A 20,044-nucleotide genomic window follows, 5' to 3' on the forward strand; every position below is an offset into this window, starting at 1 on the left:
AAGAACAGTTATTTGGTTCATTTTTATGAGGGATTTAAAATACCGACTATGTTTTTATAATTGATTTCAAATATATGAGATTCAAAAACGTGGACCTCACTTATCATTTTACTTATCTAGACTTTCAAAAAAAATTGTACTTTTTAATTCCTTACTTTAAGTCCTAATGGAAAAATAAGTTTGCGTGGGATAATTCTATATACATTGGATTGGATTAGATTTTATTATCAAAAATGTCATTTCATTATTTCATATTATCGTATATGGAAATAAAATTATGAGGTTATATAAAAATATGTGAATGTGAAAAATACCAAATTAGGATTCTCTATTTGGGGAAGAATTTTTTTTTTCTTTTTGTAGTAAACACATTTTGAAAGATTTGGCACACATTTTATAAAATATATTTTAAAAATTCCAAAAACAAAATGTGTAACATTTTGACCGTTCTATAATGTATTAAACTATTGTAGTGTTTTTAAAAAACATGTTACACATGGTTTAGATCCACTCAGATTTTTATACATTTTTAATTAATTTAATTTTTATCCAGCAAAAAAATACAATATCATATTCAAAATCATTTTTGAAAATTATTGATATCAACAAATAAAATTTTTTATTATTTTTTTACAAGAGCAGTGTACCTCAATCCATTAAATGGATAATGGTTGAATTTTTTATTGCATTACCATTGGATTCTCCAATTTTTTGTTGAAATTGGTGTCTATATCAAAGGGAAAATTAAGATTATTTCCAAAATTAGGATTGATTTTGGTTACAAGTTTAAATTGGGTATTTTATAATCTCTTCTGTCAGTTATGGTTAGGTATATCCAGCTGTAATATCATTCACTACCAAAAGAAAATTAAAAAGGTCATTTATTATATTACTAGCATTTTAGTTATTTACAACTTTTAAAACTGATAATGGCAGTTTCGTAGCTATGATTAACAAAGAGGGTAAATGCGACTAAATAGGAAATATTTAAGTCCACGTGCTCTTTTTACACAGAGTCCTCTTCTTGTCATCTCCTACAAAAGCCCGATCCCTCCCCCACATTTTTCTCACGAACGCATTGGCGCGCTCTCTGTCGTCGACGTGAACGAGGACCCTCTTTCCCTGTCGTTTTTAACGTGAAGAGGAACTGTCGACTGTCGTTTACGCTATGGATGAGAATTCTGCTTTGATAGAACAAATTCTCAGAGAAGATGAGCTTGAGAGGAACGGTGGTGCCACCACCAAGCACCAAAACGGCGACGGCGGCTGGCAAACTGTGTCATATAACAAACGTAATAAGAAGCCTTCGAGAATGGAGAATTCCGATGCCGATCACCGACCTAACGGCTCCACCGCCACATCGGATGTCTTCCGCTCGATCGAGCTCCACTCTGAGGATCGTCGCCGGCGATCAATCGAGGCTAAACTCGCCGCCGGAGAAGATTCCGGCGCGGTTAGATCGAACCGGAATTCGGAAGAAGACGGGGATTACACCGACGAGGATGCCTCTGCCGGTGAAGATGGCGATGCAGAGGCCAGCTCGAAAAGGGCTAAGCCAAAAAAGCCGAAGAAACCTAAAGTGACGGTGGCAGAGGCGGCCGCGAAGATCGATGCGGGTTACCTGGGAGCATTTCTTGTTGATATAACGGTGAGTGTTCTGATTTCCATCAAGATCTTTGGTTTCGCTTTCCAATTTGCTTTTGCAGACTGATATGTGTTTCAATTTCCAATTTGGCCGTGAAATGCTCAACTCCTTTGTTTTTCTATGTTGCCTTTCTTTCGTTTTTTTTCGGTTGTAGGCATCTTATGAGTCGCAACAGGACATACAACTGATGCGTTTTGCTGATTTCTTTGGGCGTGCATTTGCATCTGTGACCTCGGCTCAGTTTCCTTGGTTGAAGTTGTTCAAGGAGTCCTCAGTTGCAAAAATGGTTGATGTAAGTTGCATTTTTGAAAGTTTTAGATATATCAATGTTAATGTTAGTGTCAATTTGGAGAGTTGAAAGGAAACAGCAATTAAAGGTGAAAAGTGTATCGTCTTTGTGGTTGGATGTGAGAGGGCATGTGATTTTCTAAATCCCTTTTTCTTTTGAGATTGAAATGGAAGTCTGCCGTAGCTGTGTGTTAATTGCCTTTTTCTTGTAAAGTGATGGAATTGATTTCCTGGATACACTCACTTTTCTTTTTGCCCGTGTGCAGATTCCCCTTTCTCACATCTCTGAAGATGTTTATAAGACATCGACTGACTGGCTCAACAAGGGCTCACTAGATGCAATTGGTTCCTTCATGTTGTGGTCGTTGGATGGCATTTTAGCTGACTTCACAAGTCATCAAGGAACAGCCAAAGGAACCAAAAAGGTGGCTCAGCAAGTTACTTCAAAGTCTCAGGTAATTTTTGGGGGAACCCCATTGAGTATGCTAGCAGCTAGTTACATATCTGTATGCTAACTGATGCTTACATTTTGAACTGGCAATAAGTTTGAGCGCTTGTGTACTCTGTTCTTTGGTTGTTCTGTAAAATGTAAGACCATGAATATGGTGGCAGTTAACTGCTCATATCTTTAGTTAATGGATAACATGATCTATTAGCCTTACACGTTGGCATAGACATTAGACAGCAGATGTGACATATGACAGCATCTCGGAGTATGTTTCCTTCAATCAATCATTAAAGTTCCCTCACTTAGCTGGCAGTATACCAGTACCCGGTAGAGTACTAACCATTACATACTTACATTTAATTAATGATATTGTGGATGCTATGAATAAATGCGTGATTAACTGCTTTGTTTAAATGTGATAAAGGATAATGTCAAGTAGCATTTGCAATCGGATGTTCAATTCCGCAAAGCAGTTGACATGTTATACAAAAATAATTTATGTTTTGGCTGGAACTATAGAAGGACGGTGGTTAAGATTCATTTTGCTAGCAATTACTCTTCTTTTCCCAACATGTTACAACCCTTATGAGTTTTGACATATGATTCTGTATATATGCTCCTGGTGTCTTTATCTTGTGGTCGGTTGAATTCTTGCTAAAGTCCATGACGTTTGGCCTTTTGGAGCCAACTCTCCTTTGGGGGCACATTCAGGTTCAAATTCATATATTTACATATTTGGTTAAATGTTTTTCTTTTCTTTGTTTTTCTTTGTTTCGGGGTTAAACCATGTTAAGAGAATAATTGATGGTTTGGTATAAACTCCTGAGGTAAGGCATGAGGATTCTTTTGCGAGTTATTACAATACCTTTTTACCACATGACATCCATTATGAGTTTCAACATATATTTTTGTCACTAATGGAAAGACTTGTTTATGGTTTTTATATATAGCTTCCCATTATTGAGCCCGGGTGAAATCAATTGAAGAAGTAGACTATAACTCCACTAAATGACAATTTTACAATCATTTTTTGTCGACTACAATTTGTATGGAAAGTATCTTTAATATTTTGCTGTCAGAGCTATAGTTGCAATATCCTATTGCTATGCATTGTTCTGACGGATCTCCACTCTTCATTTTATTCTGATATCAACTGGGGGAAGAGGATTCAATCCCCTGACCTCGAGGCAAAATGATGATGGTCTGACCCAGGAAATGTAATGTGTTTTAATTACCCAAGGAATTGGAGAATGCTACTTCCATTAACTACTCCTAGAGAAAATGAACAGGAAAATGCTTCTTCGGCTTGTGAAGCAAAATATTCTGATTTTTTTTGTAGTTACTTAGCGTTTAAAATGAAAAGTTAAAATATCGATGCTCGTTTTACCTTTAAACAACAACATCCTGTTGTTTGAGAAAACTTTGGAAATATCTATCTAAAACATTGTGCCAAATCAAAATCCTCTTTGAAGCTAGATATTTCACCTTCTGTAACTCTGTTTCATCTTTATATTCTCATTAGTGGAGAAAAAAGAGTAAAAGAAGCAACAGTTTACTGCTACTTTTTTGTTATGTCATGCATTAGTGATGATTGAGATTGATACAATTTAACTGTTCCTGTATTTCTGGTGATCCGATAGGGTTCTCTAATTAGTGGCCTCTTCCTCTATTATATGTACTTTGTATGGTACAATGAATAGGAAAGAGACACAGGCTCTACCTATTAGAAATTCATAATCTATGGGTCACATAACTGTGGTTGTTCAACTTATTGTAAATCAGATGAAGATTGTTTGTTGCTGTTTCCCATTCTTGTTGTGTTATTCTTTGCTTTTCTTTCTTGTAGTTCTTAAGTTGGTGGTTTACTTCCTGCCTTGTTTGGCTTTCCCCATTATTCTTGTTATTTCTTTTCTGGTTCAAGGCAAAAAAAGAAGAGAGTTTTATTTGAATCTGAACCCTTCTTTATCTACTTTAAAACTGTGACATTTTTTTTGAATATGGAAATAATAAAGCTTTTTGGGGATGGTAATAGTGTATTATTTCTCATGTTCAACCCTTATCTATAGATGCAGAGAAAACATTTGAGGTCTTTTTCTTACGGGTTGTTTGTTTCACCCTACTGCAGTCATAAATTTTCAGGGCAGCCAAAGTTAGCAATATCCCTTAGTCAGCATGGTAATTAGGGTTTTGATATTTTAAAGAGCCCTCGTTTTGGATTTTCTTCTCACTCTCTTTGCAGAGCAGGACCCATGTTTGGCTGGAATAGAGTATCGTTTCTTATGTTCAATTTTGTTTTATAGACTTGGAGCGAACATTTGAGGCCTTTTCATTTATGATTGCCGATCTCATCCAACAGCAGTCGTAAAATTTTCAGGGCATTATACGTTTATACCTTCAGCTTGGTAATTAGTTTGCTGGTATTACATTTAAAAATGCAGGTTGCAATTTTTGTGGTTTTGGCAATGGCACTTCGGCGTAAACCAGATGTGTTGATTAGTCTACTGCCTATAATAAGTGAAAATCCAAAATATCAAGGACAAGATAAACTTCCAATTACTGTCTGGATGATTGCACAGGTAAGTTTGAACAACATTGGGAGTCTAACGACTAATGGTTTCAGATGTATTGATCAATGTTTTTGGAATATTTGTTAAAATGGTTTGGACTTTTGTTTCCCTAGGCCTCTCAAGGAGACCTGGCTGTTGGTTTGTACTTGTGGGTTCATGTTCTCTTGCCTATGCTGAGCGGCAAGACAAATAATAATCCTCAGGCCAGAGACTTGATTTTGCAGTTAGTCGAGAGGTTTGACATTATTGCAAATAGAAATAAGCTTTTCATATTATCATTATTCTTCTTTATTCTGATGTAAAATATAATTCATCTGCAACATGGATCTCAATGTTTTTCTCTCTTTCTTCCTCTCATTTTGATTTCTCTCTTTTTGGGAAACATCAGGATTTTGTCCTCCCCCAAAGCTCGTCCTATTCTGTTAAATGGTGCTGCTAGAAAGGGTGAACGCCTAGTGCCTCCTTCAGCCCTTGAACTTCTACTAAGGGTCACCTTCCCAGCACCCTCGGCTCGAGTAAAGGTGTGTATTTTGGAGAGCTTTGCACCATATAAGAATGAAGCAGAACTTTTCTAAAAAATCTGAAATATGATGAATTTGTACTACACATTCTGCCAGGCGACTGAGAGGTTTGAAGCTGTTTATCCTACTTTAAAAGAGGTTGCCCTTGCGGGTTCACCTGGGAGCAAAGCAATGAAGCAAGTTTCACAACAGATGTTGGAAATTGCAGTCAAAGCTGCTGCAGAAGGTAATGGTACACTAATGGAATGCTTCTTGTTCCTTGTTCTTCTCATCAATTGTTTTCACTCTGGGACTTGAATGCCAATGCCTATGCACAGGTGTCCCTGACCTATCAAGAGAGGCAAGTGACATATTCATCTGGTGTTTGACTCAAAACACCGAATGTTACAAGCAATGGGTGTGTATGTTTCTTTAAAAAATAAATTAATCTTATATATTTTCTACAAATCCCCCCCCCCCCTCCCTTTTTTTGGCCTTTCGACTCCTCTAAATGATACTGACTCAATTGGCTTTCAAACATAGGACATGTTTTATATGGACAACCTCAAAGCAAGTGTCGTGGTTCTGCAAAAGATGTCTAACGAATGGAACGCCCACTCTGTTAGACACCTTACTCTTGATCCTGTGAAGGAAGCTCTGAAGAGTTTTAGGCAGAAGGTAATATCTCTCATGTCTTAGTTGACACGATTTATTTTACGGACTTCAAAAGAAAATCCATCAATATTTGTCATGAAGTGGGAAGATTTGTTAAATGTTTTCTTCCTGGTTTTCAACAGTCCTCAAAAATGTGACAAGATTTATCATCGATATCTGGGCATTTCCAATGCTTTTTGAAACAAGCACTGGCCTTTCCTTTTCGTCACAAGTTGACTCCTTCCACTTCAGGCCCAAAAGGCAAAAAGGATATACAAAATTGGTGCTGGAAACATGTTCCAAATTTCAACTTTTTCTTTAACTGGTACTGAATGGGATAATCAGTTGTTCTATGATTTCTCTTTTAATGAGCATCCTTGGAACCCGAGAACCCATTTTATCGTGGGTTTATCCATTTTGAGCTGACAGGAAAAACATTGTGAATTCACGGTGACTAGTAACTTGTGCATTTTGCATTCTTACAGAATGAAAAAGAATTGATGACCGCAGAAGGTACTGCCCGCCGTGCATTGTTAAAAGACGCTGACAAGTACTGCAAGGTGATTTTGGGACGATTATCGGGAGGCCATGGATGCATGAAGAGTTTGGTGCTTGTATCTGTTGCGCTGGCTGTGGGTGCCGCCTTCATGTCCCACAATGTCGGATCTGGTGACTTGCAGAAATTGTCTGCAATGTTTAGTTCACCTTGAACCCCTTTCACTGTGGCCCTTTCACCGTGGCAAGTTTGCAGGTCATTTCATTGAGATGGCTTGTCTGCAAAATGGGCCGAGGTACTTTTAATTTAATAATTGACTTGATCCAACGAGATTAATTAAGAGTACAAACAGTAGTCGTCGTTGCAGGACCGAGGCACAAAATTGCGTGAGATGAAGGTTCTGCTGCTTCTGGTTTATGGTTTGGAGTCAGTATAGTTTCTTTTCTATCTGAAGACAATTTTACAGTGTTTTTCTTTCTAAAAACGAACATGGTTGAAACTTTTTGAATATGAAAATGAAACATGGATATGCTTAGTGGGGTTTCGACTTTATCTAGGAGTTGGGCATAGCAATTCTACCTTAACCTGATTTGACCAGTTCAGAGCAGGTTAACCGATAGAGGGTCTGAGTATGGATATTGAATATCCAATTGGGTGAAGATGAGATCCTCACAACCACAATCATTATATGTATGTGTGTGTTATACTAGCACACAACATAGACGATAAAGAATACACTGTGCCAACAATTCTTGACGGGATGATTAAGGCATATATTTAAATTGAGTGGTACTTTTAAATTCAAACCCCCATGCATTTATGGTTTACCTATCAAAAAAAACGTATACAAAAAATTAAATTCATTGGGAAATATTTTGGATTCATTTGGTATAGTGGTGGTTGTGATTTTTAACGCTAACTTAAAATCTCATTTTAGCAACTCCAAAGAATGTGCTAAAACCTTATTTTTGCACCTATCCTATTGCTAAAATTCGTTGATTCTAATGGGGTGCTAAAAGTTTTTTTGGGCCAAGACATTTAAATTAGAAACCCAATTGTCCAATTCATGTTTTAAACTTAATTAACTCATAAATTTTACGCCAACTAAACTAATCCAGTCTATATTTTGTACATTTTAATTAAAATTAATTTTTTTTAAAATTATAATCGCCAAATTTTGAACCATTCAAATTCAAAATTAAAATTTTTAACAGCCAACTCTTTGACTTGCCCATATTCAAAAATTAAAAATTTTGACCATCAATCTTTGGACTCGCCCAAATGCGATCAACCTTCCTATATTCTTAACGATATTCTCAATCCAGAGGAAAACTCCATTGAAGACTTTGATATGCTCGTAGATGCTATGCAAGAAGAGAAATTAATTCGTCAAACACAATGACCACGCCAGTGGGTTTTGTTATAGGCCATAGAGTAATAAAACGTGGGAGATGATGATGCTGAAAGACATTATCATGACAATTTCTCAGAGGATCCAATGTATCATCCTCATTTATTTTGGAGGATATTTCGTATGTGTTGTCCTCTTTCCTCTTTTTTGTCGAATCGTTGATGGGGTAGTGACTCACAATGACTACTTTCGTCAAAGACCTGATACTCTTGGAGTTTTTCACTTATCATTAATTCAGAAAGTAACAATCGTAGTAAAGATGCTTGCATATCCTCATCTCGCTGATTCTGTGGAGGAGTATGTTCGAATTGGAGAAGGCATTATCCTAGAGTGTCTAAGAGTATTTTATCTCAACAATTGTAGAAGTGTTTGGGCCTTACTACTTGAGGGCACCTAATAATAATGATATTGTTTGATCGTTAGCCCTTCGAGAGCAACTCGGGTTCCTTGGGATGTTGGGGAGTATTGACTGTATACATTGAAAGTGAAAAAATTATCCTACTGCATGGCGATGGATGTATACTGAGCATTGTCGTACCCCAACAATAATACTAGGAGTCATGGTCTCCCCATATCTTTGGATATGACATGCTTTCTTTGGGATGTCCAGATTGCTTAATGACATCAAAGTATTAGATTGATCCCCTCTTTTTAATGCCATAGCTTATGGACATGCTCCTGCAATCAATTATTTGATTAATGGACATGAGTATACAATGATATATCATCTTAACAATGATATATATCCGGATGGTTAATTTTTTGTGAAAACAATCTCAAATCAGCTACTAGCTTAGGGTCCATGTTGTTAGTGGTTCTTACAACCACTTCTATTTTGAAATGTTGTAATTGAAGATCTATCATTTCTTGATGTTGTTTCAATGCTTCCTCATGACGCTCAGCCTTTTCTCTCTCGTTCCTCTCGATTCTTCCAAAAGTCGACTGTAAAAATGAACTTGAGCTTTGGGCAACTTCTTTTTTTTTCTTCTTCAACATCTCTTTTGATGTCTTTCTACTTAAAGTCTTTCTTAGTTGATGGATAGTTCAATATCATCCCCTAATTCAACAACGACGGGTATAACAACACTTACTTCATTATTGCTTTGATGCTTCTTTGTTGACAAAGTGGCTTGCCATTTAGGATCATCCTTCAAAATTTTGTAACAATGGTGATAACTAATAAGTAAATGGCTTGCCCATATCGGTAGCATATGGTTCTAAGTATCGGCAAACTGAAAAAATGCAATATTAGTGATGAAATTTTGATCACTATATTAAATATTAAATTACAATTATCTTTCTCTGCCCAGATTTCCCACTTTGGTTAATCCTCTCAATTCGATCTACCAAGGGATCTAACCAATTTCACACAATACTTACTAATTTTGATCCACAATTTTTTCACAGAAGGTACAGTATGAACTATTGAGATTCCGCCATTATCCTCAATGTTTTGCAAATCCGCTCCTAAAAAGTACTCGTTTGTTGATTATTTTCTCTAGTTGCATTCTTTGATATGTTTAGATAAACGTAACACAAAATAATATCTTGTTTGGGAGTAAAATTCTTCTTCCTTGCACCTCGTCTCTCGATTGCGGGACTATCAATTTCAAATTAAATTCGTTAGTTTCATCACTCATCACTAGATCTTGAATGGTTATCCACAAAAAAAAAATTAGCAAAAATGTTAACTTTAATAAATTATAAAAGTTTAAAACAAGGAAGCCCATTACTTTATAATAACACAATAGCAAAGTAAGTTCATTAAGATTTAACCCACTTACCTACTTAAATCAATTTGGGAGAGGAAACCCTAAACAAACCATTGCTTCTCATCGACACGATCTACTTCTCACAGAAAACTCTATAATATAATTGATAAAAATAGACAACAAAATATTTAAAAATTGAGAAAAGAATATTTTAAGTTACTTCAACTACTTTACCGAGTGGTGATTCTCAATATTATATCAATAGTGTTAGGTAGTTCATATAGTGGTAGCCCATGAGAGCCCAATTATCTTAAACGAAATTTTAAAACATTTTAACTCTCAAAATGCATGTTAGATTTTTAAAAAATTACATATTCAGAATCAACACGTAAAACTCTTTCTAAACAATATCCATTATCAATGAGTTTTATTAGATGGATCTTAATTCCATTGTTTTTTCTAATGGAATTTCAAAAACAATGGATTCAGAACTAAAACAATAAATTCTAGACTGTATTTAAAAAAATAATGGAATCTATATTAAAACAATAAATTTTGGACAATAAATTCTGGGATAAAAATATAAGAGTGGAATAAAACTATTCAATTGATTAAATCAATAGAATAAATCCGTTGGGCTCCCATGGACTGTCAAACTGATATGCTACATGTCATTTAGTTGTCTTTGACTTTCCTCTTATACCAATACAGTAAACAATTTGATGATAAAACTATGATTGTCAAATTGCGATATACATTGTACGATCTTATGATTTTAGATCAACCAAACAATCCGGATCGATTAAAAAACGTAAATTTGGTAAGATAGTTTTTATCAATCTTGAAGCCGAACAATAGAGAAGGGGAAGGAGGAGAAAGGAGAATCTAAAGGCTAAAACATAAAAGGAAAAAATAAAGAAGAAGAAAAAGATTGTTACTTGATTATGCTTAATACTTCATCAAAAAAACAATTATGCTTTGCTTATGCTATGTTTGGTTGGCCAGTTTCGACCGGAACGGAATGCTCTATTCCCGTTCCAGTCAAATTCTTGCGTTTGGTTACACAGTAGATATCGGAATGGAATGTCATATTCCGTTCCTAGAAGGAATTTGAGGTTCCCACCTCTACCTAAGGAAGCCACAATTCCGACCTGAATAGGAATTCAGTTTTTAAGTAAAATGATAATTTTGGCCCTTTGAACAATTTGTAACCCTTGGATCAAAGAAATCACAACCGTCCATTCATTTAACTTAGGAATGTATCTATCGTGATTTTCCTTTGAGAACAGAGACGGTCGCTCTTCATCCTCACTCTTCATTTGTTAAGAGTTGCATTGAGATGTTGTGATAAAATGCTTTTGTGTGGTGATGTTATGAGATCATTATGGTGATAAACTGTTTTTTGATGTGATTTTATGATATTTGTTTAAATAGTATAGCTCATCTGGTCTTTGTAAACTTGATTGCTATATTATAAATGACATAAAATCATAGACAAAAATAACTTGTTCGTTATTTTGTTAAGGCTATTGGGTGTTGTAAAACAGACTAAGTAGAGGTACAAACATAAGGGATAATATGGTCTTTTGCCCATTATTCTCATTCCTATTTCTCAATGAATTCCTACATACCAAACAATGGAATATAGTGTTCCTGCCACAATCAATGTTTTAAAAACCAGATTTCAAATCATGATAGACCACCGATAATCGGTTTGACCGGCCGACCGGTTTGATTTGATTAATTAAAATTTTTGATAATTAATAATAAATTATAGAAAATCTTTTAATTTTTAGAAAAATACTATAAATTAAAATCTATCCAAATAAAGTAATAATCATAATAATAATACTCTCAATCTCTTATTAAACATAATATTACCAAATTTAATTTTCAATTAACAAACATTCTTATAAGAAAGTACAACATAACCATATAAATTATAAAAGTCCAAGTCTAACATAACCATTTAAATCTCAATTTGGTTTAACTTTTACTCTTTTAAATTTTATTCATTTATTTATTTTATTTTTTATCAAAAAGTTTCAATTTTTAAATTTTTTCAAACTGAACAAACAACCGGTATTTATCGAAAATCGACTGATTGAACCAGTATTTGATCAAACCAATATTTTATGGATATTTTATTAAATCCTAGCAATGATCTCTCCGATTTCCGATTCAACCAATATTTTAAAAGACTGACCACAATTCATTCACCTACCAGAATTCTTGTAATTCTCATTCCCATTCCCATTCCCGTTCCCGTTCCCGTTCCCGTTCCCGTTCCCGTTCTCACGACTAACCAGACATAACTGTTAGTATCCTGCTACTCTCTGTCCCGGAAGTTCTTCCTGCTTCAGAAAGGTCAGGCACTCAATTTCGTCGCATTTGTTGCTTTTCAAACGGACTTCGTACTTGCCTTTCTTGCTTACCTTGCGTTTAATTGAACGGAAGTACATTTTTTCTGTGTTAATTTGTGTTTCAGTGCTCGTATGACCTAGCACTGAGAGTGTCTCCTTAGTGTTATTTTCAGTTTTGGAAGTTTACTACGATAACGAGAAATGGAAAGTTCTACTCCCGCTTAATCAAGTATTCTTACTATGATTTGAATTGAAGACTTGAAAACCAGCGCCTTCAAGTGCCAAAACTCACTTTCTGCGTTAGATGCATTTTTCTGCTCCTTTTTTTTTTCAATGGAGAAAAAGGCAACCTGATATGTAAATACAATGTGCACAAAATCGTTAAATTAGGTTGGATGAACAACTCTTCATTTCATTTGGAATACAATTGTTGAATTTCAATTTATTATTCATGAAATTAACATGTATGTGTGGATATTTGTATGCAAGTACATGATGCGTGTGTGTGCTCGCACTCCTGTGGTTTTGTGACTTCTTAGTTTGCAATCACCACACCAGAATGAATTACATTTTACAATTTAAGCAGTTGAGCAAAGGCATCTCAGCTATGGACATCTCTTGGCAGAGAGGTTGAGCTACTTCAATAAAAGGTTGTGGCACAAACGTAGAAAATCTCTTAGTTTCATTACCTTGTAGCAGTTCTCTGTTTCATGCCAGTCAACGGGGACACATAATAATACCAAATCAAAAGAAAGTACTAGACCCTATGGCGAGTCTTCAGATGTATCTAGGTAACAATACCTTGCTCTTCTACTAGCTCATCAATTCTAATGTGCCATACATGCAGCAGTTTTGAATATATTTTTTACCATTTTTCTATACAACAGTTTATGCTTCTGTTTCTGCTTTGACATTGCAAAGAAAAGTTGCTTGATCTTGTATACCATGTTGCATTAGGGAAGATGAACAGTGAAAAAGTGTTAAAAATATGCTATTTTCTTTCTTTATTTGCCAGACTGAAAACAAAATGAACAGGTGTTGCAGGTTTTGAAGTTATTGAACACGTCTATGCTATGTAAGCTGATATTGGAAATGTTTCATGGTAATCATGTGAAGTCCTTCTCCATTTAGATCAAGATATTCCAAACTACAAAATTCATTAGATGTTTTCAGAAGCATCATATTTTGATCCTAACATGTTATCTAAGATGTTAACTTATGAGATGAAGTTGTGCTATTCTAGTTCCCATATGGAGAATTAGGAGATCAAATAAATAAATAAATAAATAGATAAGAAAAAAGATTTTTTTTCTTTAGCGACAAATAATGCTAATTTTTAGAATGACATTAACTTTCATTCAAATTTAATCCTTGACATATATTCCATCCCTACGTTATCTACATGCCCAAATCATCTAAAATGTTTAGTGCATCCACAATATAGAGATATTGACATGGTGGTGGGAAGACTCGGGAAAATTCAAGCAGAAGATCCTCTAAAGGGAGCACTAAGACCAAAAATAATATATATGGAGAAAAATGGAATGCTTTAGGATTAGCACAGTGTAGCTTCAACCTCTGGATAGGAAGAAATTGCAATAGATAACCTACTAATTTCTCTTTTTGATTCATGTAGCTGACTCCAAATTGTTTGGGATTAAGGACATGATGATGATGATGATGATGATAATGATACTATATTCCACCTCTATATAGCAATCTAACTTTAGAAACACGATTCTTTTCTTTCTTTTACTTGGAAATTATGTACATTTATACATACAGCTGTGAGCCAACAATTTCCTTTATTCATCTTTTTTCCTATGGCTGTTCATTGCTTACCTATCAAAATAGTGCTCGCATGTTCTTACCTTTACCTAGATTTTTTTTTTTCATGTGATTACTTGTAATTTTTTGAGTAATTAATTTTTTTGCCCGAGTTATTTGGAACAAGTGCTTCTTCTCTTTTGAATGGTTTGGAACACCTTTTATGTTTATTCAGGATATGATGGACAGCAGGATGTACAAATTGTAAGTGCCCTTTGTGATGGCACATGAATGATTCTGTTGTCATAAACTTACATGGTGATGGCATGACATGTAAACTTCTGTCATCTTTGCTTTCAGAACATGCAGTGAAAAAGTCAAAAGGTTTTCTATTAGCTAATGACGTAATGGGACATATTAGAGCACCCACAGTAGTTACTGCGAACTCACACTGGACTCTAAATTTAGAGTCACTGTTTTATCTTTTTGTGGAAAATTGTCCCACAACAGAGACTGCATCTCAAACTCTAAATGTCTAGGTTGTTACAGTGAGATTGCTCTTTGGTTGCAGCACTGTAGCAAACTCAAGTATTTTTTTTATTAAAAAATTGCAGCTCAGCTGATCATACGTCTTCCTTCATTATCCCTACCATTTTCCCTTTCATTGATTGTGCTGCTTCTACTTCTACCACTTGAGCTTTGATAAGCATTACCTCGTCCTTGTGTGAACCCAATTCCAGGAATCCCATTTAAAAAAGCTTCAAATTCACCATTTCCGGACAGCCTAAAAGGAATTTGACCTCCAAAAACCAACAAAGGACCAAATCCCTCATAAAAGCTGAGACAGCTTCCATAAGCCCAAACCTCTGGTATTTTTTTCACTAATTTTCGATGGAGAATGAAGCCTCTATGATCACTAGTAGTCAAGTATAATTATAATTATGATTGTAGAAATTAATAGTTAAATAATTTAAAGTGTCTGATGTGTGGATTACTTTTTGAGAAATTGAAAATTTGTGAAAAGTGTGTAAAAACCGACCATTTGGAGTTTTTGTTAAGAGTGCCTGTTGTGGATGGTCTTACACTTTAAAAAAATGGTAAAACTCTATGTCCCTTTCCAGTATAAGTGTCCGCCAGCCAAATCACTGCTATTCAGGTACTTATTTAAGAAACATTAATGTCATTTCCTCCGTCAATGGCATATTAAATCTAAACATACATGGTTACATACAGGAAGTTTACTGGAGGATGGCGTCTTTCTGAGGCCGATGGAATTGATTATACTGATCCTAAAGAGGTTTGAATCTCATGTACTGAAGCTCGTGATTTGATTATATTTATCATTTCGTTTTTTGTTTATTTAATTTTCTTATCCTGTTTGATTAGCTCGCTTTATTAATTTCAACTCTTATAGATCTCGATGGAATGGATGGTAAAAGTAGTGTATCATTGTTGGCAGAGTGTCCAGCTCTCCTGATGTGAATACAGGGTGAGCCCCTTCAGTCTTGGGCTATTTTTACCACAATGTTTTAACATGCTCAAGCATCTGGGGAAACAGGTTAAGCCTTTTGTTACTTCTTGAGAGAATGGATGTGAAAAAAAAACCATTTCTGTTACATCTCCTGCTACTTCAGTACTTCACTATGTGCCACTTGTGTTCTTAGAACACATCCTTATGTTTCATTGTTTTAATATAAATAACCAAAGCAACATATCTTGGTTGAGTCATAAACCTTCAAAAGTAAGATCATGTTACGCACTTGTCCCACATCGTCTACAAGCAAGATATAAACAAGTAGCAACAGGTTTTCCTGAGGTTCTGGGTATGTGGGCTGAGGCCCATCGTTGGTCGGACCTGGGCCTGCAGGGGGTCAGTACTGGATTGGGCTTTCTGGGCCCATTATGGGGTGGGCCTGGGAGACAAATTCGCTAGGGCGAGGGCCCTAGAAAGTGTTGGTTTATAAGCAAGCATAAATTTGAACCATGAGATGATTGAAGTTATAAATTTTCAGTTTTGCAAGTAATAGCTATACTATTACTAGCGAGTAATGCTATTGTCTGATCCTGTCACATTCACTTTTCCTGGTATTGTTTTTTGTGCAGACAAGCATTAGCCAATGCATTGGCAGCAGCCCCATCCATGTCAACTCTTGGAAATGCATGCATGGGAGCATTACAGGTAGGCTGTTTCCCTTCCCTCAAGTCTAAGTATGTAACATATTTGTCTTTATTCATCTCTTGTGTGCTCATACTTGCTCTTAATCAGTAGATTGTTATTTTTGTGTCCACTGTAGAGATTAGCAGAAGATAGCACCCAGCAATTGCTACCGCGGCATCAAAAGCTATCTACGAGCTGAGAAAACAGTGGGAAATAGGCGGAGACAGCGTGGGGTTTTCGAATGGTACAGAGAATGACGACTCAGATACAATGTGACCCATGTTAAATCTACTCCTAGATATCTATATGATGGTCTAATTAGTTATAAACTGATCACAAGTAGTGATTACGCAGATGTAAATAATATGCGTTGTATGTTTATTGACAGTTACTCTAATTTCTTCATGTTTTCAAATCTAATTGACCAATTTAGATGGACCTTTTGGTTCTAAAATGCAGTGAGAGTCTAAGAGACTTGTTGCTAGATGATAGAGAACCAATGTCGATTTCGGAAGGAAAAAAAAATGGTGATTCAGTTATGACTCAGCAGCATTTCATCAGGAGCAGTTCTCCTATGTACGTTTCTGTTAAATCCTGGGTCCTAGGACTCAAAGGTGAACAGGATGTGAGTATGGGCCAATCTTATTTGTTTCCTTGATTGATGTATTCAAAATCTTTTTGAAAGCAGGATTATGTTCGATTTTCTGAGGATATAGACCCTGGTGCCAGGTTGTGGACCAACAGCTCATATAACTATGAACAGGAGATGCATGACAGTGGCATTGAGGCAGATGACGTGAAGGTCGGGAATTCGAACAAGATAGGAGTATTTTCCTGGTTCTGTGGGTCTTCCTACTTCTAGGGAAGAGTTAGAAGTCTCATTTCTCCCACATGAACTTTGGCCCAATCTTACATCTCGTCAACTTAGTGCGGGCTCTTCAAGTGGCCTGAGATTTACATCTACGGTCCGAAGGGCGTGCTGGGTAATTCCTCGGTAAAAAAAAAGGTTTGGCTTGCCAACTCTTGCTTACAATCCCCCACCCTAACCCCTCCTTTCGTTTTAGTTATCCCAGTCTGTTATGGTAATTTCATGAGCCTTAGAGAATATGCAAGTAGTCCCACATAAATTCCAAAAGGAACTGCTGTTGGGTCTACTAGTGGGCTCACTTGATGATGGGTACAGCAAAAAAGAAGTAATCCATTGGGGCCACAAAATGGTGGGTGCCATATTGGCGTGGGAGATGTAAGGTTCCTGTCCTCCAAAATGCTTTTGAAGGCTTAAAAAACAGAGTCTGCGTCCTGTGATGTTGTTACTTGTAATTGCAGACACTTCCCATGACCATGAGTGCTTCTGGGTCTAATATGTTCATGTTTATCTAGTTTTCTTCGAGATGGGAAGAGCTTCAATTCTTCGCTCCAATTCCCTTCTAAAAATTATGTTAAATCATGTTTTTGAAAATGTAATATTAGAGTTTAGAAGTTAGGAATTAGTGTTTGGGATTTAGAGTTTTGGGTTTAAGTTTTAGTGACTTACCAAAAAAAATTGGAAAATGACAAATAGCCCAAACTTTTGGTGGCCCAAAGATCCCAAATCTATGTGGCTCCTAGTGGCATTGCCATGTCACATGACATGTCATGATCCAAAGTGTAAAGTTTTTAAATTTTGAAATTTGAAAACCTCTCACAAATACCCATTTTGTTTTCTCTCACCCTCATACTCACGTTCTCTCTCCTCCTCTCTATTTTTTCTCTCTTTCTCCCCCATTGTCGGAAACGAAGGTCCACCATCCGGCAACCGATGATGGCGACCGACCAGCCGATCTGAAGCGTAGGAGCACCATGACTCATCCCTAGTCGTCATTTGCTGCCAACAGTCGCCTATTTCGCCGGAATCTTGTCTTAAAGTCGTGGCCAATGAATCTTTTGGAGCCCGATCCGGCCACCATAGGCAACCCCTCCGCTAACTACCACCACCGTTGAACTTGTCTTGTCGAACTCTACATATTTCAGCCTTTGGACGGCTTGAATAGTCGCCGGAAAGTGAAACCCATTTGTGACCCGGTTGTAACCTATTTTTGGAGCATTGGACTGTATATTTTTTTGTGGAGTGGATTTTATTTTGGATTTTATTAATTTTAATGTCATTCAGCTGCTTTTAATCTCATACAAATTATTATTCCATTTTTTTTTATTATTCCACTATTTTTAATTATCAAGCAGATTGTTATTCCACTGTTTTAATATCAAATAAATCATTATTCCATTGATTTTGATGTCATTACACTGATTTTGATCCTTGAATACAAATCCCATCTCAACAACTATTATATGCTCTTACATTTTGTTAAATGTTCCATGACTTTTTAACTTGGGAATCGCTAATTCCATTGATAAAAATTAATGGAATAGTTCAAATCCATTAATAAAATCAATGGAATAACCCAAATCCACTGATACAAATTAATGAAAGTTTCTTCAAGATATGTATTCTATCGATTTTTAACAATGGATTTAGCTGTTTCACTAGTTCAAAACAACTAATTTAATTGTTCCACTGGTTCAAAATAATGAATTTATATATTCCATTGATTCAAAACAATTAATTTAGTTATTCCACTGGTTCAAAACAATGAATTTAGTTGTTCCACTGGTTCAGAACTGTATTTAATCTCAGGTAGATTGATTGATAAAAATTAATGGAATAGTCGAAATCCACTAATAAAATCAATGGAAGAGCCCAAATCCATTGATATAAAGTTTTTGTTCAATAACTATATTTCTTACAATAAAATCATTGGGATGATTCAATAGAACAACATACGAAATCAATGGAATAACCAGATGTCTCAAAAAAAACAATAGAATAACTATTCTGGTGATTATTCCGGCCGTCCAATGGCTGAAACCTGTAGAGCTCAACAAGACGAGTCCAACGGTGGTGATGATTCTCGAAGAGGTGGCTTATGGTGGTCAGATCGAGCTTCGAAAGTTTCGTTTTGCCACGACTTCATACTCAGATTCCGGTGAAATAGGCGGCTGTTGGTGACAAACGAAGGCTGAGGGTGAGTCATAACGCTTCGGCGCTTCAGTTTGATGGGTCGGCGTCTCAGATCGGTGGTCGGACAGTAGACTTTGGGTTCAGGCAAAGAGGGAGAAAAGAGAGGGAGAAAAGGGAGAGAGAAAAAGAGGGGAAGAGAGAGAACGTGAGAATGTAGAGGAGATGTAAGAGTGGGTATTTGTTTGAAAATTTTAAAATTTTCTCTCTCATTAACCTAGTCATCAGTCCAGTCACCATACCACCTAGATTTGGGCTCTTTTGGGCTCCTATATTTTGGGCTACCTAGCATTGTTGAAAAAAATTTAGGTTCTAGGATTTAGAATTTAGGGTTTTGAATTTTTTTTTGAGTACAAGTACAAATACAATATACGACACACCACCATATCAAGTCTAGGAAAGTATAAGTGTCAACAGGATATAAGACAGACTACCAGATCAAGCTTAGAAAAGTACACGCAGGGGCAGACTCAACTCACACACCTCCTTATAAAGGAGCCCAGATCAAGTCTAGGAAAGTACAAGTGTCAACAGGATATACGATACACTACCAGATCAAGCTTAGAAAAGTACACGCAGGGGCAGACTAAGCCCACACACCTCCTTATAAAGCAAATGCAGACTAAGCTCACACACTTCCTTATAAAGGAGCCCATGCAGGGGCAGACTATGCCCACACACTTCCTTATAAATATCCAAAAGGAGGTGAGACTAGAACCCCAGATCAAGTCTAGGAAAGTATAAGTGTCAACAGGATATACGACACACTACTAGATCAAGCTTAGAAAAATAAGCGCAAGGGCAGACTCAGCCCACACACCTCCTTATAAAGGAGTCCAGGTCAAGTCTAGGAAAGTACAAGTGTCAACAGGATATACGACATACTACCAAATCAAGTGGTAGACTAAGCCCACACACCTCCTTATAAATATCCAAAAGGAGGTGAGACTAGAACCCATGACCTAAAGTCAGGGACATAC

General features: G+C 36.2%; 1 protein-coding gene and 1 pseudogene across 1 annotated transcript; both read left to right on the plus strand.

Annotated features, from left to right (window-relative positions):
* Nucleotides 1-1,032: 1,032 nt before the first annotated feature.
* On the plus strand, nt 1,033-7,142 carry LOC119998835. Its single transcript, XM_038846284.1, has 10 exons — nt 1,033-1,648; nt 1,800-1,937; nt 2,200-2,388; nt 4,820-4,957; nt 5,062-5,183; nt 5,337-5,469; nt 5,566-5,695; nt 5,787-5,866; nt 5,992-6,126; nt 6,588-7,142. Exons 1-10 carry the CDS (start codon nt 1,169-1,171, stop codon nt 6,810-6,812), a joined length of 1,770 nt encoding a protein of 589 aa, XP_038702212.1. The 5' UTR covers nt 1,033-1,168; the 3' UTR covers nt 6,813-7,142.
* Nucleotides 7,143-11,965: 4,823 nt separating this feature from the next.
* LOC119998408 lies at nt 11,966-16,566 on the plus strand (annotated as a pseudogene).
* The last annotated feature ends 3,478 nt before the right edge of the window (nt 16,567-20,044 follow it).

The sequence above is a fragment of the Tripterygium wilfordii genome, chromosome 5 (assembly GCF_013401445.1).
Source record: "Tripterygium wilfordii isolate XIE 37 chromosome 5, ASM1340144v1, whole genome shotgun sequence".
Taxonomy (NCBI): domain Eukaryota; kingdom Viridiplantae; phylum Streptophyta; class Magnoliopsida; order Celastrales; family Celastraceae; genus Tripterygium; species Tripterygium wilfordii.

Excerpts from the sequence above, each read along its gene's own strand:
- LOC119998835 (XM_038846284.1), top strand. The coding sequence starts at position 1,169 with ATGGATGAGAATTCTGCTTTGATAGAACAAATTCTCAGAGAAGATGAG. Across the intron at positions 1,649-1,799 it reads CATTTCTTGTTGATATAACG|GCATCTTATGAGTCGCAACA; the intron begins GTGAGTGTTCTG and ends TTTCGGTTGTAG. Across the intron at positions 4,958-5,061 it reads CTGTCTGGATGATTGCACAG|GCCTCTCAAGGAGACCTGGC; the intron begins GTAAGTTTGAAC and ends TTGTTTCCCTAG.